The sequence below is a fragment of the Triturus cristatus genome, chromosome 8 (genome assembly GCF_964204655.1).
Source record: "Triturus cristatus chromosome 8, aTriCri1.1, whole genome shotgun sequence".
Classification (NCBI taxonomy): domain Eukaryota; kingdom Metazoa; phylum Chordata; class Amphibia; order Caudata; family Salamandridae; genus Triturus; species Triturus cristatus.
This window is the reverse complement of record NC_140591.1, coordinates 21495138-21517193: the sequence shown is the minus strand read 5'-3', so window position 1 is coordinate 21517193 and position 22056 is coordinate 21495138. Positions and strand designations below refer to the sequence as shown.

The 22056-nt window shown below is 45.7% G+C and overlaps 1 protein-coding gene across 2 annotated transcripts in view; it reads right to left on the bottom strand.

The window, feature by feature from the left end:
* Positions 1-22056, bottom strand: part of PKNOX1 (PBX/knotted 1 homeobox 1) — a 244138-nt gene that overhangs the window by 44440 nt on the left and 177642 nt on the right. For both annotated transcript variants that reach the window (XM_085620755.1, XM_085620756.1), the window contains one exon: positions 16166-16294. In XM_085620755.1, the coding sequence (XP_085476881.1) occupies positions 16166-16294 (129 nt within the window). The remainder of the gene's footprint in view (positions 1-16165; positions 16295-22056) is intronic.

Below are 22056 nucleotides of genomic sequence, written 5' to 3'. Positions count from 1 at the left end.
TAAGGGGGGGGCCCCCACATCCAATAAGATGGACCACAATTTATCCCTAGGGACCAGGTCAAAGGACGATTTTAAGTCCACAAAGATCAGATAGAGGCTGCCTCCCTCCATAAGCACAGTCTTCCAGTACAGACGTTGCAGTCTGAGAATCTGATCTATTGTGGACATCTTAGCTCTAAACCCTACCTGGTAAGGGCTACGTATGGAATGCTCCTCCATCCAGCTTTCCATTCGATCCAATAGCACTCGTGCATACATTTTTTGGGTAACATCTATGAGGTTTATTGGATGGTAGTTAGCGGGGAGGAGGGGTGAGCCCTTTTTAGGTCTCGCTGGCGTTGCAGTGCAAAGCGCTGCCGCCAACGAGACTTATTGTTGCCGTGTTTGCTCCCAAGGGAGACAGACCAGGGCACGCGCAGCGATCGGGGTCTGTGGACGCGCTTCTGCGACGCGCTTGCGCAGACGCCCACGCCCCCAAGCGCGCGCGCGCCACGCTCCGCCGGGCTTCTCTTGTTAAATTACTACTGTTGCCATGATAAACTCAACCTTCAGTTTCGTTTTGATATTCCTGATCTCAGTATGCTGGTCAGTGTCATGTTTAGCTTGCTTGTCTTTCACTCACAGCGCAATGTTTACCATGCACAGGAGGAGAAGATTAACCCCTTCCTAGACAACCAGCATGTCTGTTATACACCCCGTGCTATTCCATATCAATAATATGGGGAACGCTTCTCTTATTGTCTCACATGCTTCTTCTGTTAATGCTTGGAGCAAGGCTCACTCTCCTCAGTATTCCCCTTGCTCTCATCTCTCCCTTCTCACTTGCTCCCTTACATATTCGCCGCATGCGCATATCGGGCCGCGGTGCTCCGGCTGCTCGCGCCCAATTCTGCCTCTTTCTTAGAAACTTCAGACGGAATTTGTGGCTCTCCATTTCTCGCCATTGCCTCCTTCTCCTCGCGTGCGAGATACCCAGAGCACGCAGACCCAGGGCACCCTGCAGCGAGCGGGCAGGGGACACACCCCCAACTTCGGGCACTAGAGGGGACCGATAGCCAGCGGTGGCAGGAGATCCCTATTTTAGAACACCCACAATTGCAGCAGTAACCCCCTTTCTCTGGCTTTGTCTTTGGAATGGGGTTCCTGTGCCTTGCCTAGTGCAGGAGACAAGATTCCCATGTTTGCTCTTCATATGCGTGTCCTCATAACCCCCCCCCCACCCCCCCCCCCCCATTTGATTATAATACCTGCAGCAGCTTCCACCCAATTATTTTCAGGGAGAGCAAGCATTTGCAATGCATTAGGTCTCGCATTTACGCGAGTTTGAGCTATTGACATTGCAAATAACAATGCCTGTTGGCATAGTCATTTACAATGCCAATAGCTTTAACTCGTGTAACTGCGAGACCTATTGCATTGCAAATGCTTGTTATGAATTGGGATGATCTCCGCCCCCAACCACGATGGGGGAATCGGCATTCCATTTAGGATGGCATTAAAGAGGGAGCATAGGTAAGGTGCCGAATTGTTAGGTTTGTTGCTTATCTCATCCCGGCGCCTTAGAAGGGGATACACCCTTGTCAATGCACCCATTATCTCTTTCAGGGAAATTTCTATGGCAGCAGAATTATGGGACTGCAGATAAGTACACTCATTAATAACTTGTCCAGCTTCTTCCTCTTCCCTTGCATAGAGGGCTTCAAAATGGATCTTCCAGATTGCTGCCCCCAAATTTGATTCTGTTGCCGATTCACCCTCTGTGGAGCCAGTATGGACTAAGTTCCAAAAGGTCCGCGTGTCCCTTGAACATAAGGCAGATTTAAGGCTTTCCCGTTTGTCTCCCTCCCACCGTTTCTTTGCTGTGTTAATTGTGCTTTTATGGGCTATCTGCTTATCTTTGATCATGGGGCGACCTTTAGTTTTGATAGCTGAGACTAGCTCTTTCTTGGCCCTTCTGCAATCACCATTATACCAGGGGTGACCCGTGGTCTTTTTTTTGGGGGGGAGGGGGTTTGTTAGAGGGTAAAATACGTTTTCCAAATCGCACAATAAACCTGGGTGGTTTTTTTCCAATTTTTACTCGGGCAGTATCGGAGGCAATAGTATAGGCGTCCCAGTCGTCAGTAGGTCCCGGCTGACCATCATCATCCCCGTCCCCGTCACCTTGGTTGTCCGGTGTATGAGGTGGTGAGTGCTCAGGTGAAGCTGGTACAGGAATAGACTGAGGAGAAGGTGATGATGGAAGAGGAGGAGGACAAGGGTTAGTTTCAACAGTTCTCATCTTCAATGGAATGTGATATTCCTCTTCAGTATCAGTCCTTCTTTTAAAGGTCACCTTGGTGGTAATATGTCCAGTTTTAGGACGTATGTAAAGCACCTTCTGTTTCGGACCCGGTTTGTCGAGCGGATCGTCGAAACTGTGCTTTTTTGGTGATTTTGTGGCATCAATCTGTTTCGGTGCCGAAGTTTTTGATGCCAGCGGCTTAGGGGTTGGTGTCTTTGGATTCGAAGTGTTTTTCGGTGCAGAGTGGTGAGGTTCGGATCCTTACTTGGGCTTCGATCCCAAAGGCTTTGGCTCGGTGCCCTACTTGGAGTAGGGCTTCTCGGAGCCGGAAAGCTTTTTGGATGGCTTCGGTGCCGAGCCTGAAGGCCGGACGTCGGAAGCCTATTCTCGGTGCTGACCGGGGCTTAGGACGCGGGTTGGTCCAGAGCCTTCTTTATAACTCGTTGACTTGGGAGTCGGGTGAAGAAGGGACTGTACTTGCAGTATGTTGTCCATGCAGGATGTCCTCATCCTGGTCGGAGCCCTCCTCCGAAACAGAGATCGGGTCCTGCTCCTCCTCAGCCCCGATAGCTGGCTTCTTCTTCCGATTCAGGTCCGAAGAGGTCCGGAACGGAGCCTGTGCGTTGGCTCAGCATGTCGCCCGACGGCCGCGAAGCATCTTCTTGGAGTGGAAAGCCTTACACTTGTCGCAGTCCTGTTCTTTGTGTTCTGGTGACAAACACAGGTTGCACACTTCGTGTGAGTCGTGCGCGGTTATTTTGCGTGGCACCGAGGGCAGTATTTAAAGGGAGTTCCTACTTTTCCACGATTTCACTTTAACTTACTATGGTTGGACAACCAAATATGACAACTCTATAGTGAGAGCAGAGGACAGGAGAGACAATTAAGATTTTTAATAACGTGTCCCACTAGTTTGGGTGCTATTTCTTCCTTTGTGGTGGTCCCAGGACGACAGGGCCACCACCAACAAACTCAGAAGGAGGCCTCCTTTCCCCCTGAATGGATTTCCAGAGTACCCATCCTAAGTTGGGTGGAACAAAGGGACTCCCAAATCATCACTACCCTTGAATTTTCTTTATATTTTCAAGCATTCTTCAGGATGGAACTTTTGCACTACAGCCTAGAGTGTTGGGCTGAGTGTATGGTTACATGCGATAGACACAATGTTTTGAGAGGAAAAATAAAGAACATTCTGAGTCCAATCACTAACTGCCTAAGAAAAAAATGCAGGTCTGTAATGTCGACGAGGAGATGTGGTCAAGTGACTAAAATTCCGACTGCTAAGCCTATGACACCGGAATGTAATATCAGCTTCATTAATTAGCTAAACATTTTGTACTTTTGTGGAAATAGGCCTATCTCCCAGTGCCTAAAAATGTACACTATGCAATCTGAACTGTCTCCTACAGCTCTCAGCTGTGCCACAGCTAGCTTTATGCTATATAACTGAACATCAACCAATATACATGTTTCATTGTGTGTACACATGGTGAAGCCACTCACTTGAAAGTTACTTACTTCCAGAAACGCTCTTTTTGATGAATACGCGAGCTAACCACAGATTCCTCACCTAGTAAATACCTCTGGGCGCCAGACTGGTTCCTGAGACTTTTCTCAGCAATGCTCCAGTGCGCCAGGAGATAGCACTGTGCATTTATGCGTCTATTATGTCCCACGCTGCCCCGGAAGTGACATCAGAGCCACCCCCACGCGCTGACGTCAGTTTCCTTTTCGACTCCCTCAACTGTTGGACGTGGAGCTTCATAACTGATCAGATGTGACTGTGTGCACATTTCAACATTGATGGCTTTTGACTGATTGAGAGAAGAGCCCATTCCACAGAACGAGGTGAGGAATCTGCGCTCAGACAGAGTATCCACCAGAAAGAGCGCTACGTAAAAACTTGCTAGTCTTATGGATACTTCTAACCGCAGATTCCTCACCTTGTAAACAGATGGCAAAGCAGTACTTCCTAAGGTGGTGGGTCTGCTGAATGGCTCAAACCCAAAGGTCCTGCAGGACCGATCAAGCAAAGTGCCTCTCCCACCGCACATGTCTTTCAAGGCAGTAGTGCTTTGTGAACTTTTGAAGTGACAACCACCTTGTGACCTGATAGATTTCTAAAACAGGTAGTCCACGTGCCAATGGAGTTGTAGCAGCCTTGGCTCTGGTTGCATGAACTCTCAGACCTTCTGGAGGCTGCTTCTTGTAGCAGATCTGAATACAGAGGACTATCCACACCGATCTGCTCCTTTTCTGCACCACCTTACCGTTCTTTGCCTCAGCGAACCCCACAAAGAGTTAATCGCCCACCGGATGGTCCTTGGTACAATCAATGTAAAAGCTCAAGGCCCTTTAAGGGTACAAGCACTCGAGTTATTTTCATCTTTGGAGGGTTGAGGTGGATCAAAGAAAGTCAGAAGGGTGATGGATTGTCCAACATAAAAAATGAGTAACAACCTTCGGCAGGAATGCCACTCAAGTCCACAACACCAGTTTGCCCGGGGGAAAAAGTGGCTTATGGTGGATGAATGAATAAACTTGTACATCACTTATGCAATGAGCGGAAGTTATCACTATGAGAAAGCCCCATTTTGTAAGTCAGGAGACGCAAAGCGCAGCTGTGCACTGGCTCTAACGGGGTTCACGTAAGGAAGGTGATAATCAAATTAAGGCCCCACAACAAAACAGTGAAAACATATGAACCAGGCGCTTAAGAAAATGCATCACAATAGGTCATTTAAATAAGGACAGTTGGTCCGGTAAATACAAAATAGCCAAAAGCGAGGCCAAAAAACCTGTAACAGTGTTCACGGCAAGTGCCCGCTGGGCTGGAGGCCGCACAAAAAGCAAAACATCCAACACCGTCGCCTGTAACGGATCTGCACGGCAGGATGGGCACCGCCCGCCCTCGCTTCCAGCATAAACAGTTTTCGTAGATGGGCGCCTGGTTACTAAGATGACATACACTACCAATATGGAGGTTGTGGGTTCGTTGTTAATCGTGTTCATGATAACAGGACAGACACAGCATGATCAGTTAGTAGAGACTGTGTAACTATAGAGCTGGGACAAGTGCAGAGACTATCCATGAAACCATGGGTTCCTGTACAAGGAATGTATCTGGAGCTAGAATACCCACCGTCATGGAGATTTTGGAACAAAGTTTATATGTAGTAAACCTTTCCATTAAAACATGATACAAAAGAAAAACAGGCATGGAGTCTTACAACAATCAGGCATGGAGTCTTACAACAATCAGGCATGGAGTCTTACAACAATCAGGCATGGAGTCTTACAACAATCTATACAAACGCTGACTTCCAAGCAGCAAAGTCCCACAGTGCTGCGCTCTTGTTTTTATTTTGTGAGGTCGTGTGAATAAACACTACCCTGGAACTGGATTGAAGGCGATGGTCGGGCAGTAAGATATGCATATGGCTTAGTATCTTTCTCTTCTTCGGTACCTTTCGTACTAGACTACTCGCAGGCCTGAGAACCAGGCTAGTGACTAGGACAAACCCACATGGGGGGCAGATTTATGCATGGATATATTCAGTGAACGAGCACTCGCTGAAGAGCTCCTCTATGTTTTTTTTTATTTTTAAATGTATTTTTATTATAATACTGCATTGTTAATCACAGGAACTGGTACATTCTACATTTCTCGTAATCTGCCCATGAAGCCATTAACAAAGATTACATTGTGATATGCTTAGTGCACACGGGTTTACTCACCCATTCACCATTTGTTTTTACAATCCTCATGCAGTAATTACAGTGGTAAGAATCATACAGTTTGAGGAAAACAAAACCTATAACATGACGTAGCAGTGAGCGCTGACGGAATTTGCTCTAAATATTGAGGTTGCCGAACCGTTACGCATTCATTTCGCGGTGGCGCCTCGATGTTGAATGTCCCAGGACTCCGCACTATCTTCAAGTGCAATACAAAGGTGTTTTGCGTCTCATCCTACTTCTTCCTCGGAACAGTCACTGACATTAACAACTTCTTGGATTTGCCTCAGATCACACACCCACCCACACTCTGACACCACTTCCTCAGCCCTCTTTGTCACTACTATGCGCCCACCTGAAATGAAGCTAATCTAATTCCCCTCCCAAGTGCATCATCAAGTTATATTATGTTCACATTGACATCTAAATATTTGAAACAAAGGCACTTGAAGAACGTATGCGGACCCTTAGAAACCCCGGCGTCTGCCTAACACGGCAATCCCTGGTGAAGAACGTATGCGGAGCCTTAGAAACCTCGGCATCTGCCTAACACAGCAATCCCTAGTGAAGAACGTATGCGGAGCCTTAGCAACCCCGGCGTCTGCCTAACACAGCAATCCCTAGTGAAGAACGTATGCGGACCCTTAGAAACCCCGGAGTCTGCCTAGCACAGCAATCTCTAGTGAAGAACGTATGTGGAGCCTTAGAAACCCCGGCGTCTGCCTAGCACAGCAATCCCTAGTGAAGAACGTATGCGTAGCCTTAGAAACCCCGGCGTCTGCCTAACACAGCAATCCCTAGTGAAGAACGTATGCAGAGCCTTAGAAACCCCGGCGTCTGCCTAGCACAGCAATCCCTAGTGAAGAACGTATGCGGAGCCTTAGAAACCCCGGCGTCTGCCTAACACGGCAATCCCTAGTGAAGAACGTATGCAGAGCCTTAGAAACCCCGGCGTCTGCCTAACACGGCAATCCCTAGTGAAGAGCGTATGCGGAGCCTTAGAAACCCCGGCATCTGCCTAGCACAGCAATCCCTAGTGAAGAACGTATGCGGAGCCTTAGAAACCCCGGCGTCTGCCTAGCACAGCAATCCCTAGTGAAGAACGTATGCGGAGCCTTAGAAACCCCGGCATCTGCCTAGCACAGCAATCCCTAGTGAAGAACGTATGCGGAGCCTTAGAAACCCCGGCGTCTGCCTAGCACAGCAATCCCTAGTGAAGAACGTATGCGGAGCCTTAGAAACCCCGGCGTCTGCCTAACACGGCAATCCCTAGTGAAGAACGTATGCAGAGCCTTAGAAACCCCGGCGTCTGCCTAGCACAGCAATCCCTAGTGAAGAACGTATGCGGAGCCTTAGAAACCCCGGCGTCTGCCTAGCACAGCAATCCCTAGTGAAGAACGTATGCGGAGCCTTAGAAACCCCGGCGTCTGCCTAGCACGGCAATCCCTAGTGAAGAACGTATGCGGAGCCTTAGAAACCCCGGCGTCTGCCTAACACAGCAATCCCTAGTGAAGAACGTATGCGGAGCCTTAGAAACCCCGGCGTCTGCCTAGCACGGCAATCCCTAGTGAAGAACGAATGCAGAGCCTTAGAAACCCCGGCGTCTGCCTAACACGGCAATCCCTAGTGAAGAACGTATGCGGAGCCTTAGAAACCCCGGCATCTGCCTAGCACAGCAATCCCTAGTGAAGAACGTATGCGGAGCCTTAGAAACCCCGGCGTCTGCCTAGCACAGCAATCCCTAGTGAAGAACGTATGCGGAGCCTTAGAAACCCCGGCGTCTGCCTAACACGGCAATCCCTAGTGAAGAACGTATGCAGAGCCTTAGAAACCCCGGCGTCTGCCTAGCACAGCAATCCCTAGTGAAGAACGTATGCGGAGCCTTAGAAACCCCGGCGTCTGCCTAGCACGGCAATCCCTAGTGAAGAACGTATGCGGAGCCTTAGAAACCCCGGCGTCTGCCTAGCACGGCAATCCCTAGTGAAGAACGTATGCAGAGTAGGCCTGGGCAAAAATTTCGTTCCGTTCGCGGAAATTGCGATAATTTGACATTTTTGCGTTCCGCGGAGAGCGCGAAAATGTCAAAAATTCCGGTTTCCGCAGCTTGGCGATAATTTGTTTCTTGCTCGCGCTGTAAAATGATACATTCTCGCGCGCGCGCGATCGCCTTACCTGAATCCCTGCGTTCGCCGACAAGTTTTCTTGATCCGGTCGCGTTCTCCATGAGATGTTGTATTGTTTTTAGCCATTTGCGCTGTCTCGCGACAGTTCGCGCCCGCAGTGACGTCATGCGTCGCGCGATCACGTCTTTCTTCTCGCGATCATGCACCGCGAGAACAACTCAAAACAAGATGGCCGCGCCCGCAAGCAACCACATGGGTAAGTTGGCGACCCGCAACCATGCAGAAAATCTCGCGAACATGCCGGAAAAAAACTTCCGCATCTTTGCGATATTTCTGCTTGTTTGCGATAATTTTAAACATTCTCGCGATAATTTGCGAAGGTTAATTCCGCAAATTCCGCCCACCCCTAATGCAGAGCCTTAGAAACCCCGGCGTCTGCCTAACACAGCAATCCCTAGTGAAGAACGTATGCGGAGCCTTAGAAACCCCGGCGTCTGCCTAACACGGCAATCCCTAGTGAAGAACGTATGCGGAGCCTTAGAAACCCCGGCGTCTGCCTAGCACAGCAATCCCTAGTGAAGAACGTATGCGGAGCCTTAGAAACCCCGGCGTCTGCCTAGCACAGCAATCCCTAGTGAAGAACGTATGCAGAGCCTTAGAAACCCCGGCGTCTGCCTAGCACAGCAATCCCTAGTGAAGAACGTATGCGGAGCCTTAGAAACCCCGGCGTCTGCCTAGCACAGCAATCCCTAGTGAAGAACGTATGCGGAGCCTTAGAAACCCCGGCGTCTGCCTAGCACAGCAATCCCTAGTGAAGAACGTATGCGGAGCCTTAGAAACCCCGGCGTCTGCCTAGCACAGCAATCCCTAGTGAAGAACGTATGCGGAGCCTTAGAAACCCCGGCGTCTGCCTAACACGGCAATCCCTAGTGAAGAACGAATGCAGAGCCTTAGAAACCCCGGCGTCTGCCTAACACGGCAATCCCTAGTGAAGAGCGTATGCGGAGCCTTAGAAACCCCGGCATCTGCCTAGCACAGCAATCCCTAGTGAAGAACGTATGCGGAGCCTTAGAAACCCCGGCGTCTGCCTAACACGGCAATCTCTAGTGAAGAACGTATGTGGAGCCTTAGAAACCCCGGCGTCTGCCTAGCACAGCAATCCCTAGTGAAGAACGTATGCGGAGCCTTAGAAACCCCGGCGTCTGCCTAGCACAGCAATCCCTAGTGAAGAACGTATGCGGAGCCTTAGAAACCCCGGCGTCTGCCTAGCACGGCAATCCCTAGTGAAGAACGTATGCGGAGCCTTAGAAACCCCGGCGTCTGCCTAACACAGCAATCTCTAGTGAAGAACGTATGTGGAGCCTTAGAAACCCCGGCGTCTGCCTAGCACAGCAATCCCTAGTGAAGAACGTATGCGGAGCCTTAGAAACCCCGGCGTCTGCCTAGCACAGCAATCCCTAGTGAAGAACGTATGCGGAGCCTTAGAAACCCCGGCGTCTGCCTAGCACAGCAATCCCTAGTGAAGAACGTATGCGGAGCCTTAGAAACCCCGGCGTCTGCCTAGCACAGCAATCCCTAGTGAAGAACGTATGCGGAGCCTTAGAAACCCCGGCGTCTGCCTAGCACGGCAATCCCTAGTGAAGAACGTATGCGGAGCCTTAGAAACCCCGGCGTCTGCCTAGCACGGCAATCCCTAGTGAAGAACGTATGCAGAGCCTTAGAAACCCCGGCGTCTGCCTAACACAGCAATCCCTAGTGAAGAACGTATGCGGAGCCTTAGAAACCCCGGCGTCTGCCTAGCACAGCAATCCCTAGTGAAGAACGTATGCGGAGCCTTAGAAACCCCGGCGTCTGCCTAACACGGCAATCCCTAGTGAAGAACGAATGCAGAGCCTTAGAAACCCCGGCGTCTGCCTAACACAGCAATCCCTAGTGAAGAACGTATGCGGAGCCTTTAGGGCTCTGAATTGTTCCTGGTACCAAAGGGACACTTCTGCTCTGCATCTTAGTCCTTGGGTGAGACGAATGAGCTCAGCCTCGTTGTTACCGGTCTCTAGTTCACTATTCGTCTTTCTGGGGTTTATATTATTCAAGAATTAACTGAAGGATTCCACGATGGAGAACCAATATTTAAAGGAAGTGATTTTTCTTTTCACTCGTGTCATCTTCACTGATATTCAGGGACAGAAACCGGATTAGCAAACTATGCGATGCAGACAGAGTTTAGATGATAATGCACCGATTGCCAGGAAGCTACTTTACAAATCTCTACCAAATGATGTTCATAAGCATGGCTGCTGTACCCGTTTTTACTCGGACAGAATCCGCTATAAGTCTCCCTTGTCGAGGTAATAATGTATTAAATATGATACAATCCATGACGCTCAGTACAGATCGCACCATGGGTCATGGCATCTGCAGTTAATGAACAGTTAATATGTCTTAGTGCTCTTTCTTAACATCTACCTGCGAGACCTTCCCCTAGCAGATAACAGATTAGGAAAGGACATAGCAATCAAAGATTCTGCTTAATCTGGAAGTATGAGACACACTTTGGGAGAACACAAGAGAGTGTTTTAAATACCAGTGTGCTCCTATATAAGCAAGTCTGTAGTTTATTGTACAACAATACCTGTAGCTCACGTTCTCTGACTCAGCAACGTTCCAGGAGAGATGCTGCAGTGCAACCTTGTGCATGAGCCCTAAGGGGTCAGGCTTTGGACTAGATTCCACCTAGAGAGAAGGACGAAAAACCTGGAACCCCGGCTTGTACAGTGACATACACCTTATTGAAGATTTCCTATTTATGGGACAAGACCGAGCCAAAATCAGGCACTCTGAATAGGCGTGCAGGTGGCCCAGACAAAGACGTGCTGCTATTGATGAGCAGAATGTTGGCAAGTGTTAGGAACTTGTACTGATAACTATGGACTCTTATTGAGTGAGTCAGATAGTTGTAATGTTATACTCTGATGGGAATGTGGAAGTGGGCATGTGGGCGGTCCAAACGCCCACATGCCGACTTCCACATCGCTTCTAAAATGCATGCCAGAGTCACCACATGGAAGGACGCCAATGCAAAGTAACTGGTTCAGATTGTAAGGATACAGAATCAGCCCCATGGCATTTTGGAAACAATGACAAGCCCACAGTAGAAGTTGCGCCCACTTTACTCCTCTACATGTAATTGTATCCAAAAGTGTGTGGATTTCCGTGAGAATTCTGGCGATGGTTTTTCAAAACTTGAAGCCGATGAGGTATAGTATCTGGTGGCACGTGCGGAGAAAGCCATTCTTCTATCTATGATGTTTATTCCCTTAAATTCCTAGGTATCATTTGTCAATCATGTAAACATGTGGACTCCTTCAATCCAGCTGAGGATGAGGGATCCTTGACAGACAAAGGAGGACGCTGTATATCTCAAGATGGGAGCCTGGGTGATTTTTTCAGCTGAATATTGAATAGTTGAAGCAGCAGACAGAAGTTGAAGATGTAGAATCTGTGTAAAATCAACAGCTTTACAAGCAGAATAAAACAGGAAAGAGGAAAATATGAACCACTTGGGCCTGATGGCCTTAAACGTTTGGCAGGGAACGGCTCACTCTTTTATATCCAAGACCTTGTCATTACGGTTCAAATAAGGTTCGAGTATCACACAGAAGATCAAGTGCTGTACACTGTATGAATGTCAAAATGCAAACAAGTGGGCAATCCGGACCGCCTATGCATACAGCTTCAGGCATTCATAGTCCTGGCTCGTGGAACTTATGCGAGCGTTTAGAAGGTCTGCACACTGTAATTCCATATCCAAGCAGTACTGATCGACCCAAAGAAGAGTCTGGCACCTGGATAGCATTTTATTTCTCTTTATTGTCAGACTTGATTTTTGTATAGTACATTAGACGATTGAGGAATTGGAGGACCACTGGTATCTCCCAAGATCTCCAGAAGATGAAAATAAACTACTTAACTAAGTTGAAAGAACCCTGCTACCTGTGCCAGAAATACATGATCAATGCAAGAAAGTATTGGTTATTTTAATGAGGAGCCTAGCTCTATAGTTTTATGTTTTACTTTCTCGTACCTCTTAGCATGGATCTCGCTTCCTCGAGTTATTTACATGAACCTTTGTCCTCAGGTCTGCCACTTACCCTTGAACTCCCTCCTAGGTATGCCACCTTAGAACAAGTTTTAGGTCTGTACAATCTTCTGCCTCAGGTCTGTAGCCTTATTACCAGCATCCTCAAACTGGAGAGTCTGTTACCTCAGGTCTCTCACCTAGAACCTACCTTCTGTGGCCTCTTATACTGCTTACTGCTCCACACTAGCAACTGAGTGTCTTGGTGTTCACCATGAAACTCTCATGCTGAGCCCATTATTTAAGGACAAACTTACACCTTTGTATTTTGCTTATCTCACTTCATTGGTGTTTTCTATGCAAACAATAATGAAATAACGTTTTCCCTCCCCTCCCCTGTCTCTTCTGTATTCAGTAGGGGCACACTCATAAGTGCAATGCCAGGTAGTAAATCTAGTTGTCCAAACTTCTATGTAGACCTTCAGTTAGTTACCCTTCCTTTGCTAGGCCCTTGGAGGTCAAGTAAAGAGTTGGACTCCTCGATCCAGGGGGTGTGAATCATAGGCGTTCTGTTCTGGACATATATGCTAACAGAGGAGACAAAATGTTGGCGAATTCTCTTTCTGATTTGTTGACATCATGAATTAATTTTTTGTATGTTGCTAACTGGCAAGGTTTCTCAAACCACTGTTATGTGTGGGGGTTCTTTCTTTTTCCAACGTAGGGCTATGAGCATCACAGCCGCTCCCAGCATTTGCCCTACTAATGCTTTCTCACATGGGTTAGTCTGTTGAAGGTTTTCATTCAGTAGTCGCAGTAAAGCTAGCCCTGGGCAGGTTGATCGGCTGATATATTGTAACCAAGTATGCCTAAGCTATGGCTCTCACCCTCTGCCAGAAGCGAGTGATGTTGGAGCATTTCAACAACATCTGCGTCATAGTAGCTTATTCCTTTCAGCATCTCCAGGATATGTGGTTAGGTAAATCTGGTGTAACCTCTCCCGGTTTACATACCACTCATAGCATTTTACAAGAGGATGCTCTACGTGGGATACTTTTGAATTCTCTGATTTAAGACCATATGGCATTCCGTGACGCCCCAGGCACATCTCTACTTAGTGTGTGTGCACACATTTCCTGGAATTTCCAAAGGGTCACCCCAGTCGTATCTTTTAACAATTTATAGATACTTGCAATGCCTTGCTTGAGTCCGTTATGGGAAGCAGGGAGAGTGCACGAGATGGTTCCACATTACTAGGCGGGGTTCATTAGGGATGTGTCCTTGCCCCTTTCCTGTTTTCCTTATAATTTAATGGACTTGAGGCTCCCCTCCTGGCCTCGGTCCTGGATGTCCCAACTATGAATAAGGTATGCATTCCATACTACTCTACGCTGACGACGCGGGTTTAATCGCATGCACAGGTAGGCACTCCAGAAGCTGATGGATTCATATGTGAATATCATGGAAAAGTTGTACCTCAAAACAAATGAGGCTAAGTCCTTCATCTTAGTGGCAGGTCATAAGCCCACGAAAGCCCTAACCTTTCATATTGCAGGGCAAACAATTGTACAGACAGAGATGTTCTCCTATCTAGGGGTGACATTTGATAGGCCGGCCACGTGGTCCCCTATGGTGAATAACAGAGGGTTAATGCTGTAAAATGTAACAACGCCATATACTATTTCACCACAAAATTAGGAACGAAACAGATGATAGAAGACACCGTTTGGAGACAAATGGTGGGCTCCCGAACAGCTGCTCAGATTTTAATTGCCACCTTGAACTGGACGTTCCCTATATAACTGCTCGGATAAGCAAGGCACCAATCCTTCTCTGGCATTCTGTATGGGGGAGGGAATCTGTTAACTTGACCAAACAGTATGATATGGATTGAATTACAATAGAATATGTACACAAGATCCCTTGATCATGTAAGCAAAAAATAACTTAATTGCCCCGGGATTGGGATCCTTATTTGAAACACCCTGTAAACGCTTGATTTTATCAGAAAAACTATAAAAACTTGCTTCCTGTACCTTATGGGTCAAACTAGGTTAAATAAAAATAGTAGAAAATATACCGTTCAGGCATATCTTGAGGGCCCGCCCCTCATAGTGGGACAACCAACATACTTGGCGATGGTGACAAACCCACGTCATAGATTCATCCTAACAAGGTTTCATCTAAATCTTATCCCCTGTATGCCGGGCTTTCCATCTGACACCTTCTCTCCTCAAGCTTTACCGTGCTGTACCTGTGATGGTGTGTCGCCCCAATCAGACTTGCACAATTTCTTCCTTTTTAAATTCTATACCGATCACCCCAAAATATTTTTATACCCAATCATGCGCAAGTACAAATTTAAACAATGCTGCCCGGGACTGTTCTTTCTACGAATGTTGCCTGACCATTTGGTCTGTTACTGTGTCGTCCTTTTTATGTCTCTCTCGTAAGACTAGAAAATTGCACACTTGCCTAAAATGATTTTTTTTATTGTGCTTTTTTACTTTGGTTTTGTGTTCTTTTAAGGACTGTTTTTTAATTCAATATTTTTTAATATGTATAATCAATTAAGTATATTTGAACTTTTATGATTGGTATGAAACTGATCGAATAAAGTGATTCTGAACTGATACCTGCAATCACGCCTTTTGGCCCCAACATCTTTGCTTATTTTTCCTCCTCACATCTTGTTTACCAGCATACTTAACAAGTACCCATTTCCTCAGGTCTCCCCTTCTTTCACAACCTAATTCAACAGAATCCAGTACCTACAATTGTTTAAACTAGAAATTGATCTCATAGGACTCTTCCTCGTGTACCATTTCTTCTCATGTCCATTAGCCCAGAACACGATTCTGATCTGGTATGTACTTTCTCCCGGGATCGATTACCTCTGATGCACTTCCACTTCGCCAACAGCTGAGCACACTCCAAAACCTAAGGTCACTTCTAAAATGAGTCCTGTTGGCGTGTTCTTTACTCAAAACCCACCTTCTCCGAGGGTCTCAAGGTCCAATCCAAAGCCTACTACTGTGACCTTAGGCTCCTACCCGTGCATTCTTTAACTTTTCATGTTGTTTGCTCCAGAACACAGTTAACTTCAGCCCCGAAAGCCGAAGACACACATGTCCTTCACGGTACTAGAATGCACCTATTTGCCATTTCATGTCATGAATATAGCTCTTCTCTCTGGCTTATTACTAGGACCAGTTAACTGGCTTAACTTGCTTATCACAGACCACCGAACACGTGTGACTCACCTTATAGTGGCTCAAAACAATCTGTGGTTCAACAGACCAACCTACAGTGTACCTCCTTCAACCTCACTCGTGGAATACAGAAGGGGTTTTAGAGGCCCAGCTAACTCTAACCTTCTTTTAATTCTTCTATGCCCCCCAGAGTATAGTTGCCGCGAGATCTATGTGCTGCAGCATTTATTTTACGTTCCTCGATCTGTCCAGAGGTGGGTTGTCATATTGGTTCTGTAGTGATATTAGAGAGATGAGAACATGAATACCTGCAGCGCGATTAACATGAGTCTGCGCAATGGATATGCTGTCACTCCAGTTTATAAACATCAAGGAAAGTCTACTTTAACTATACACTGTAGCTGACAGTAGGATATCAATCAAGTCTATGAGCTGAGATGGAGCCAAGCGTGCCTATATTTCAAGGTAAGTAAAAAGAATGCTGGGCGTGCACTGAAGACTTGGGGAAAAAAGTGAAATACATTTCAGAGGAATAACATCACACACACAGCACAAACAATCAAACGTCCAGCTGAGAACACAGTAAGGCCAGCAGATGACCTCCCACACAGCTTGAAAACTCCGCTGAAAGGTGAGCTACCCTATACACAAGGAACATGTGGAATGTGACCACATTTGAATCACCCAGCCAATATCATACCCAAGAAACCTTTAACTTAAGATATCTTACCCCAATGTGCTGAAAGAGCCAGGACCGCATTACGTTTGTGGCGTGCTTGGGCAGAACCCCTCGCTTGTTCTTCGAAGAGCTGTCATCTTGATGCAAGATGCTCAGATCTTGATTTAACTGTAGCTGAAGCTACATTGAAAAGGAAAAAAAGCAATTTTAGAGAGTTCATGACAGCAAAACAAGAACATTCAGTGCTGTACCTGAAAAACAACTGCTTATTTTAGAAAAATTCCCCTGCAAACATATTTAAGATCAATCCATCACCCTATCATTGACTGTTCAAAAATGTTTAAATAGTCCTTCAATTTCCATAAACTAAAAGAAAATTACCTGTACAGCTGGCTCACTTAGTTCTTAACACAGATCAAGAAACAGAAAGGAACTGCAGGGAGGCTAAATTCTACACAAAATGATTTAGGAGAACTGAACTAGAGCTACACAGAAAATTGTGTGTATAATAAAATGACACATAACGTTAACAAGTCAGGTACATGATCATTGTAAAATAATAAGATGAAAGGCCACGAAATAGCAAAAAGGATGGATTGTGCAAAACAACTACTGTCGAAAAATAAGCACTAGGTGGTGGCTAATTGAGCAGCAGAACAGACAGGTTCACAGCCTGCTTGGAGAGAAGACGTTTCGGTGCAACAATGGAAATGCCCCGAGGACCCTGGAGACCCTGATCTGAAACGGAGCACAACGCTTGCGCTCTTATGAGCATTATACAATGAATTGCTGCTACTACAATGATCTCCTTGCTTGGCATGCGGGGGTACCGCCTTTGTTGTACAGAAACAGCATTCTATGGGAGCAAGAAGTGTGAAGGTGGGTGTGGTACGCCTCTCTGAGACACCCGGTGACCTTGTGGGTGCCGTAGGTCCCAGCTTACAACAAGCAGGCTTGGGGGATGGAAAGGTGAGCCTTTAGGGGGAAAAAGGCAACTAAGGAGAAGAGGTGCAGGATATATGTACTTCATGAACCTATAACTTTGAGGCAGGGTCTTGGGAGTTTCTTCTTGCTTTCTGGCATCCTCATTCTCTTTCTTGTTACTCCTCCCACTTTTCTTACCAATCTCTCAATTGCAAGTCTAGACTATAAAAAATCCCAACAAAGAGCATCTTGTCCTTTCCTTACATGTAGAGCTGATGCACATGAATACAAATATGATTTTCCACTGCAACAATACTCACGGAAAACAGAAAGAAAATGATGAGATTCTGAATGCAGCGAAGTCCATGCCCATAGAAGAGAAAGGGTTTGAACTGACATTCTCCGATCCTCTCATTCCAGGACAAAATCCTAGAATGAGAGGTCACAAAACGACTACAGATCTGTGTTGAAACCAACAATCTTTGAGCATGTCTAGTTTTAGTGTCAGCCTTGAAGAAAGTTCACTGTCTAACCTCAACGCAGGCCTTCGTGCAGTTCTGATCCTGCTGGGCTTCCCAGTAGCTGCAACAAGATAGATAACTTGAGGCATTTAAAGTGCGTATCACGCTGGACAGGAATAGCTGCCGAGGAGTGTGAATGTGTCTCCATTAGTGTGGGATTCTTCAGGTGTCTGCACTATCGCCTACTCTTCAATATTCACATCTGATCAAAAGAGAGCAGGTTTGCCAATATAATAAAACAAACATTCAGAGAAGCAGAAAGGCAGACTTGAAGGTGGGAGATTGCAGGGGACATCATCTAACCTCTCTGTAGCATGACCGTACCACAAAGCAATAGTCAAGAACAAGAAACATGCTCAGTTTAGGCCCAGAAAAAACACGCTCCACCACTGCCCAGAGTGATGATGCGCATTGCAACGGGTGAACTGGGCAATGAAGAATTCTTCGTCCAAAGTACAGTCAACTTGGAAGAGCCCAGTTTTCCACTTTATACAGTGGCAGGCACAATGTTAGGGACTCCTCAATATATCCATGTCACTGAGCGTGGAGTTCTTTAATGTACGGGATTTGATGTCAACCACTGAGCAGTATCCGAAGGACCCCATTTGGTCCCATTCCCTATTAAACATTTTAAAAATGTAAATGAAAATAACATAGTCCCAGGCAGATGGAAAAGTGGGGCATTACTTGCCTGTAACAATTCTAAATCTGTGCACTGTGGTGCCATCTACTGCTGGGTACAGCCTGCCAAAGCAATTTCAAATGAATACTGATCAATTTCATTTCATCACTCGGGATGTAAGTTATTAGGCAGAGTTTTACTGTAAAGTTTATTTCTGATGAAGGAAAATGTTATCCTTTCTAATGTTTAGGTGAGTTTTTTTCTTCGGACCAGTGTTTGAGACTCTAAAAAACCATCAATAAGTACCAGAGGTAAAAACAGAAAATGTTATCTCTGATATTGCTGAACTTGGTCAGCTCTGGATTCAGTGAACTGCACTCGTTCTAACTTTGGTAAATGTTCGACAGTCTCTTCTTTACAGCAACTAAGTCAGAGTTTCATATACTAAAGAGCGTGAACGGAGTGATCCATTTACCAGAGCGAAAGACGAATACCTAGGTTATGCATTTGCACTAACTCTATTTTCTCTTTTTTATCAACTATGCAGTTTGTGGTGTAAATGCGGATATCTCAGAATCCATGGATAACCAACCTCGTTACTGTTTGTTGATGATATGATTGGGCAATAGAAGGAAATTGGCCAGTTACTGGCAAAAAGACTATCTTTGATGAGTTTGCCGATTGTCAAAACTAGATCTCTAGAGAGTGTTCAATAGCTTGAGTATTTGGAAATAACAATGCCCGATACCAAGTGGATGATTCCAAATAGTGGTAAAGCTAAGAACACCATAATTCTTACTCATCGGGCCGTACTTCTTTCTGGAGGAGGCCCTAGCTATCTAAAAAGGCTAAAGCAGTTAATGTTGCTCTGAATGCCTCACAAACCTAGGTCAATTCCTCTTGCAAGCCACGGACAAAGGGTGTAATAACGTTTTAAAGACCTTAGTACTAATACCACATGACACATCTTATTTGTAAAAGTAAAACCATGTCAGCAATAAGTGAAATCGCAGGCCTGATTTGTTATAGTTGAGACTTTGGATCAATCCAAAACACAAAATGTATAAAGGCCCGTTAGGGATGTCCATTGGCAAGAGAATGGGGCAGAAGTCTATGGTTAATTCACATTTCACAATATCAATTTAAGCTAACTCAGTTTGGGTACCAGGGAGAATTATCAATCAGAACAGGGAGACTCTGAAGCCATTACAATGGGACATGTTGTCCAAAAATAGCATGCGGAGACAGCCTACAGTTCTATGGTCATTTCATATTTTGAAGCAAATGTTTTTACAGGTAGTGAGCCTTACTTGCGTTTAATGCCATCCCTGTCTGCAGAAAAGTGTTAATAAAATGTAGGTTTGGCATTCTACAAGGGACGACTTCGGAGCATAGATGGGAGATGGCCACAGAGAACTGTCTATGTTTTAAATGCAGTACTCAGACTGTGGTACACTTTGTATTTTTCTGTCCCATTTTAAGGAAAGGAAAATGTTGTTAATTCATTTGCGGAGAGACTGAGATGTGAGATGGATCAGGCCTCCACTGTTGGCAAGTCTTATGTGGTTTGACCTAATGGGCCTCAACTACGTCTCAAATTATTTAAAGATGCAAAATGTGTGCATTTAAAATGTGCCTGACTTATAAAGTGTCAAGCATCGCATGCATGGGGTGGCTGGGGTTCTATTATAGTCTTAGAGCCCGCCTTAGCCTTTAATGGCCATTAGAGCCCACTACAAAGGGGCTAAGGCTATTAGAACATTCTGCCCCAACAGGGCCGAATGTTCTAATTAGTTAAACAAAGGCCTCATAGAGATGGACGGTTTGAAATACCCTCGGGCTCAGTGAGGCCTGAACAAACATTGCAACGTTGCTCTCCGGGCTTCTACCAGGCATTAGAAGCCCGGAGCCCTCCCTTATATTCAAAGGAGAGCTCAACATTCCAATGATCTAGTATAACACTGAATTTTAAATATCATCAAGGAAAAGATATTGCATTCATAACACATACTGCAACAATATCACCAAAGTCAGTATGCATAGATAGGTATAGATGAACTTGAAGAGATCCATATCTTCAAGATATGTCTTTGTGAGGTTTGGAAGAGTGAGTCCATACCCATGTTATTGCACCAGTCAATATTCTGGATATTTTGCTACGACTCACTGAGACCTACATCTGGGAGGCACTACTAGTAATCCTGCAAGGTGTGGTTACTACAGCAACACTTTTATTAATGTCATTAGCAGCACAGGCCCATCTTCATACCTCAGAAGTAGCTTTAAGTGCAGAAAGGGTTGGAGATTTAGCAGATGTTAATAGCATTGCAGTAGAATGTGAAACGAGTTGGATGGCTCACACAGCTTGATGAAACAAATCACAATTTTCACAGCATGCTTCTCATGCCAAATCAAAAGCTGTTCTTAGCTGAAACAACATCTGGGCAGTGGCACAGTCTTTCTGCTAAAAGTTTTTTTCTTTTATCTCATAAGGTGATGACAGCTAAGCGGTCAAGCCAGACCTAAAAATGGTGAGACTTTAGTCTTTTTAAGGAAGAGAGATACGTCTGAGAGTTACTGTAAGTCAGACGGGCGGCTGTTCCATTCCAAAGAAGCTCTATCCCCAAACGTCACAGTACTAGCCGTCGGGATTTCCAGTACAGTTCGTCAAGAGTTTGAGAGGGGGCACAGCGGTGAAACTCACCTGCCATAAAAGCAGGGAGAGGAATGGACAATAGGGTGAACAATGACCAAGGCTTTACAGACAATTCTCTGCTTATTCTGTAGCCTAATCAGGATTGGAGTATTGGGGCGTATGGTCTTGGTGCCTCTGCACCACCTCGAGCTGCCGAAGAAGTTTATCTGGTAGATGACGGCATTTCCACAATCTGAACAACTATGGCTAACAGCCAGAATTCTAATGGTATGAAGCTCTTGTAGGAAGCTGGCTCTGTATATACCATACCAAAGTGAGGTATAGTGTGCACAGAGTCCAGTGGATAGCCTGCTCTGTATGTACTATACCAAAGTGAGTTATAGTGTGCTGTGTGCAGAGTCCAGTGGATCCCTAAAGGTAGGCAGAGGCTAAAGTAGATAGTACCTTACTCTCTCTTTGTGGTAGTGTGGGCGAGCAGTAAGGCTTTATCAGAGGGTAGTGTTAAGCATTTATTGTACACACTCAGTCAGCAAATGAATTCACACACTCAAAGACTGAGCTGAGATCAATTGTTTTGTATAAAAAACATTCTTTGTTTATTTTATTTTTGGAACCAAGCAGGACTTGGTACATGTAAATATGGTTGTAGTTTCAAGACAGATTGTTAAAAAGCAAGCTGGGTGAATATTGACTTTTCTTACAGGTTTGTAAAAATTTGCAAATGTAGTAGTAATTACTTTTGGATTACTTCTGATTACTTTTCAGGATTACTTTTTCTACCCAGTGTGATATGCCTAGATATTACACTTGGACATTTCCTGGATAAAAGGTAAGTAAGTCAGTTTTTTTCAAAACACTGTTTCTTAGATTTTCCTAAAATTCTCAACTCCCCACAAAGAACTCTTTCCACAAAATAACAGTCAATCCAGTCCAATGGGAGAAAATCAGGTTATCGGTTTAAAGGTGATTAATCGGTCTTGGGAGATGAGTTTCTGGGGTTAGAACCAGGGTTCCCCCAGGGTCAAGGATGCACTCAGAGAGACCCCTCAGCAGCACTAGGGCGGCTGGGTGCAGAGTACTGAGGCTCAATGTTATCCAATAAAGATAGGGGGTCTCCGGTTGGTAGCTGCTCACGAGCATGCCACTTGGTTGTGGGAGCAAAACTACTAGGGTTTAGCTCAGGGCAAAGGGGAATCCGAGTTAGCACACAAGGTGCACC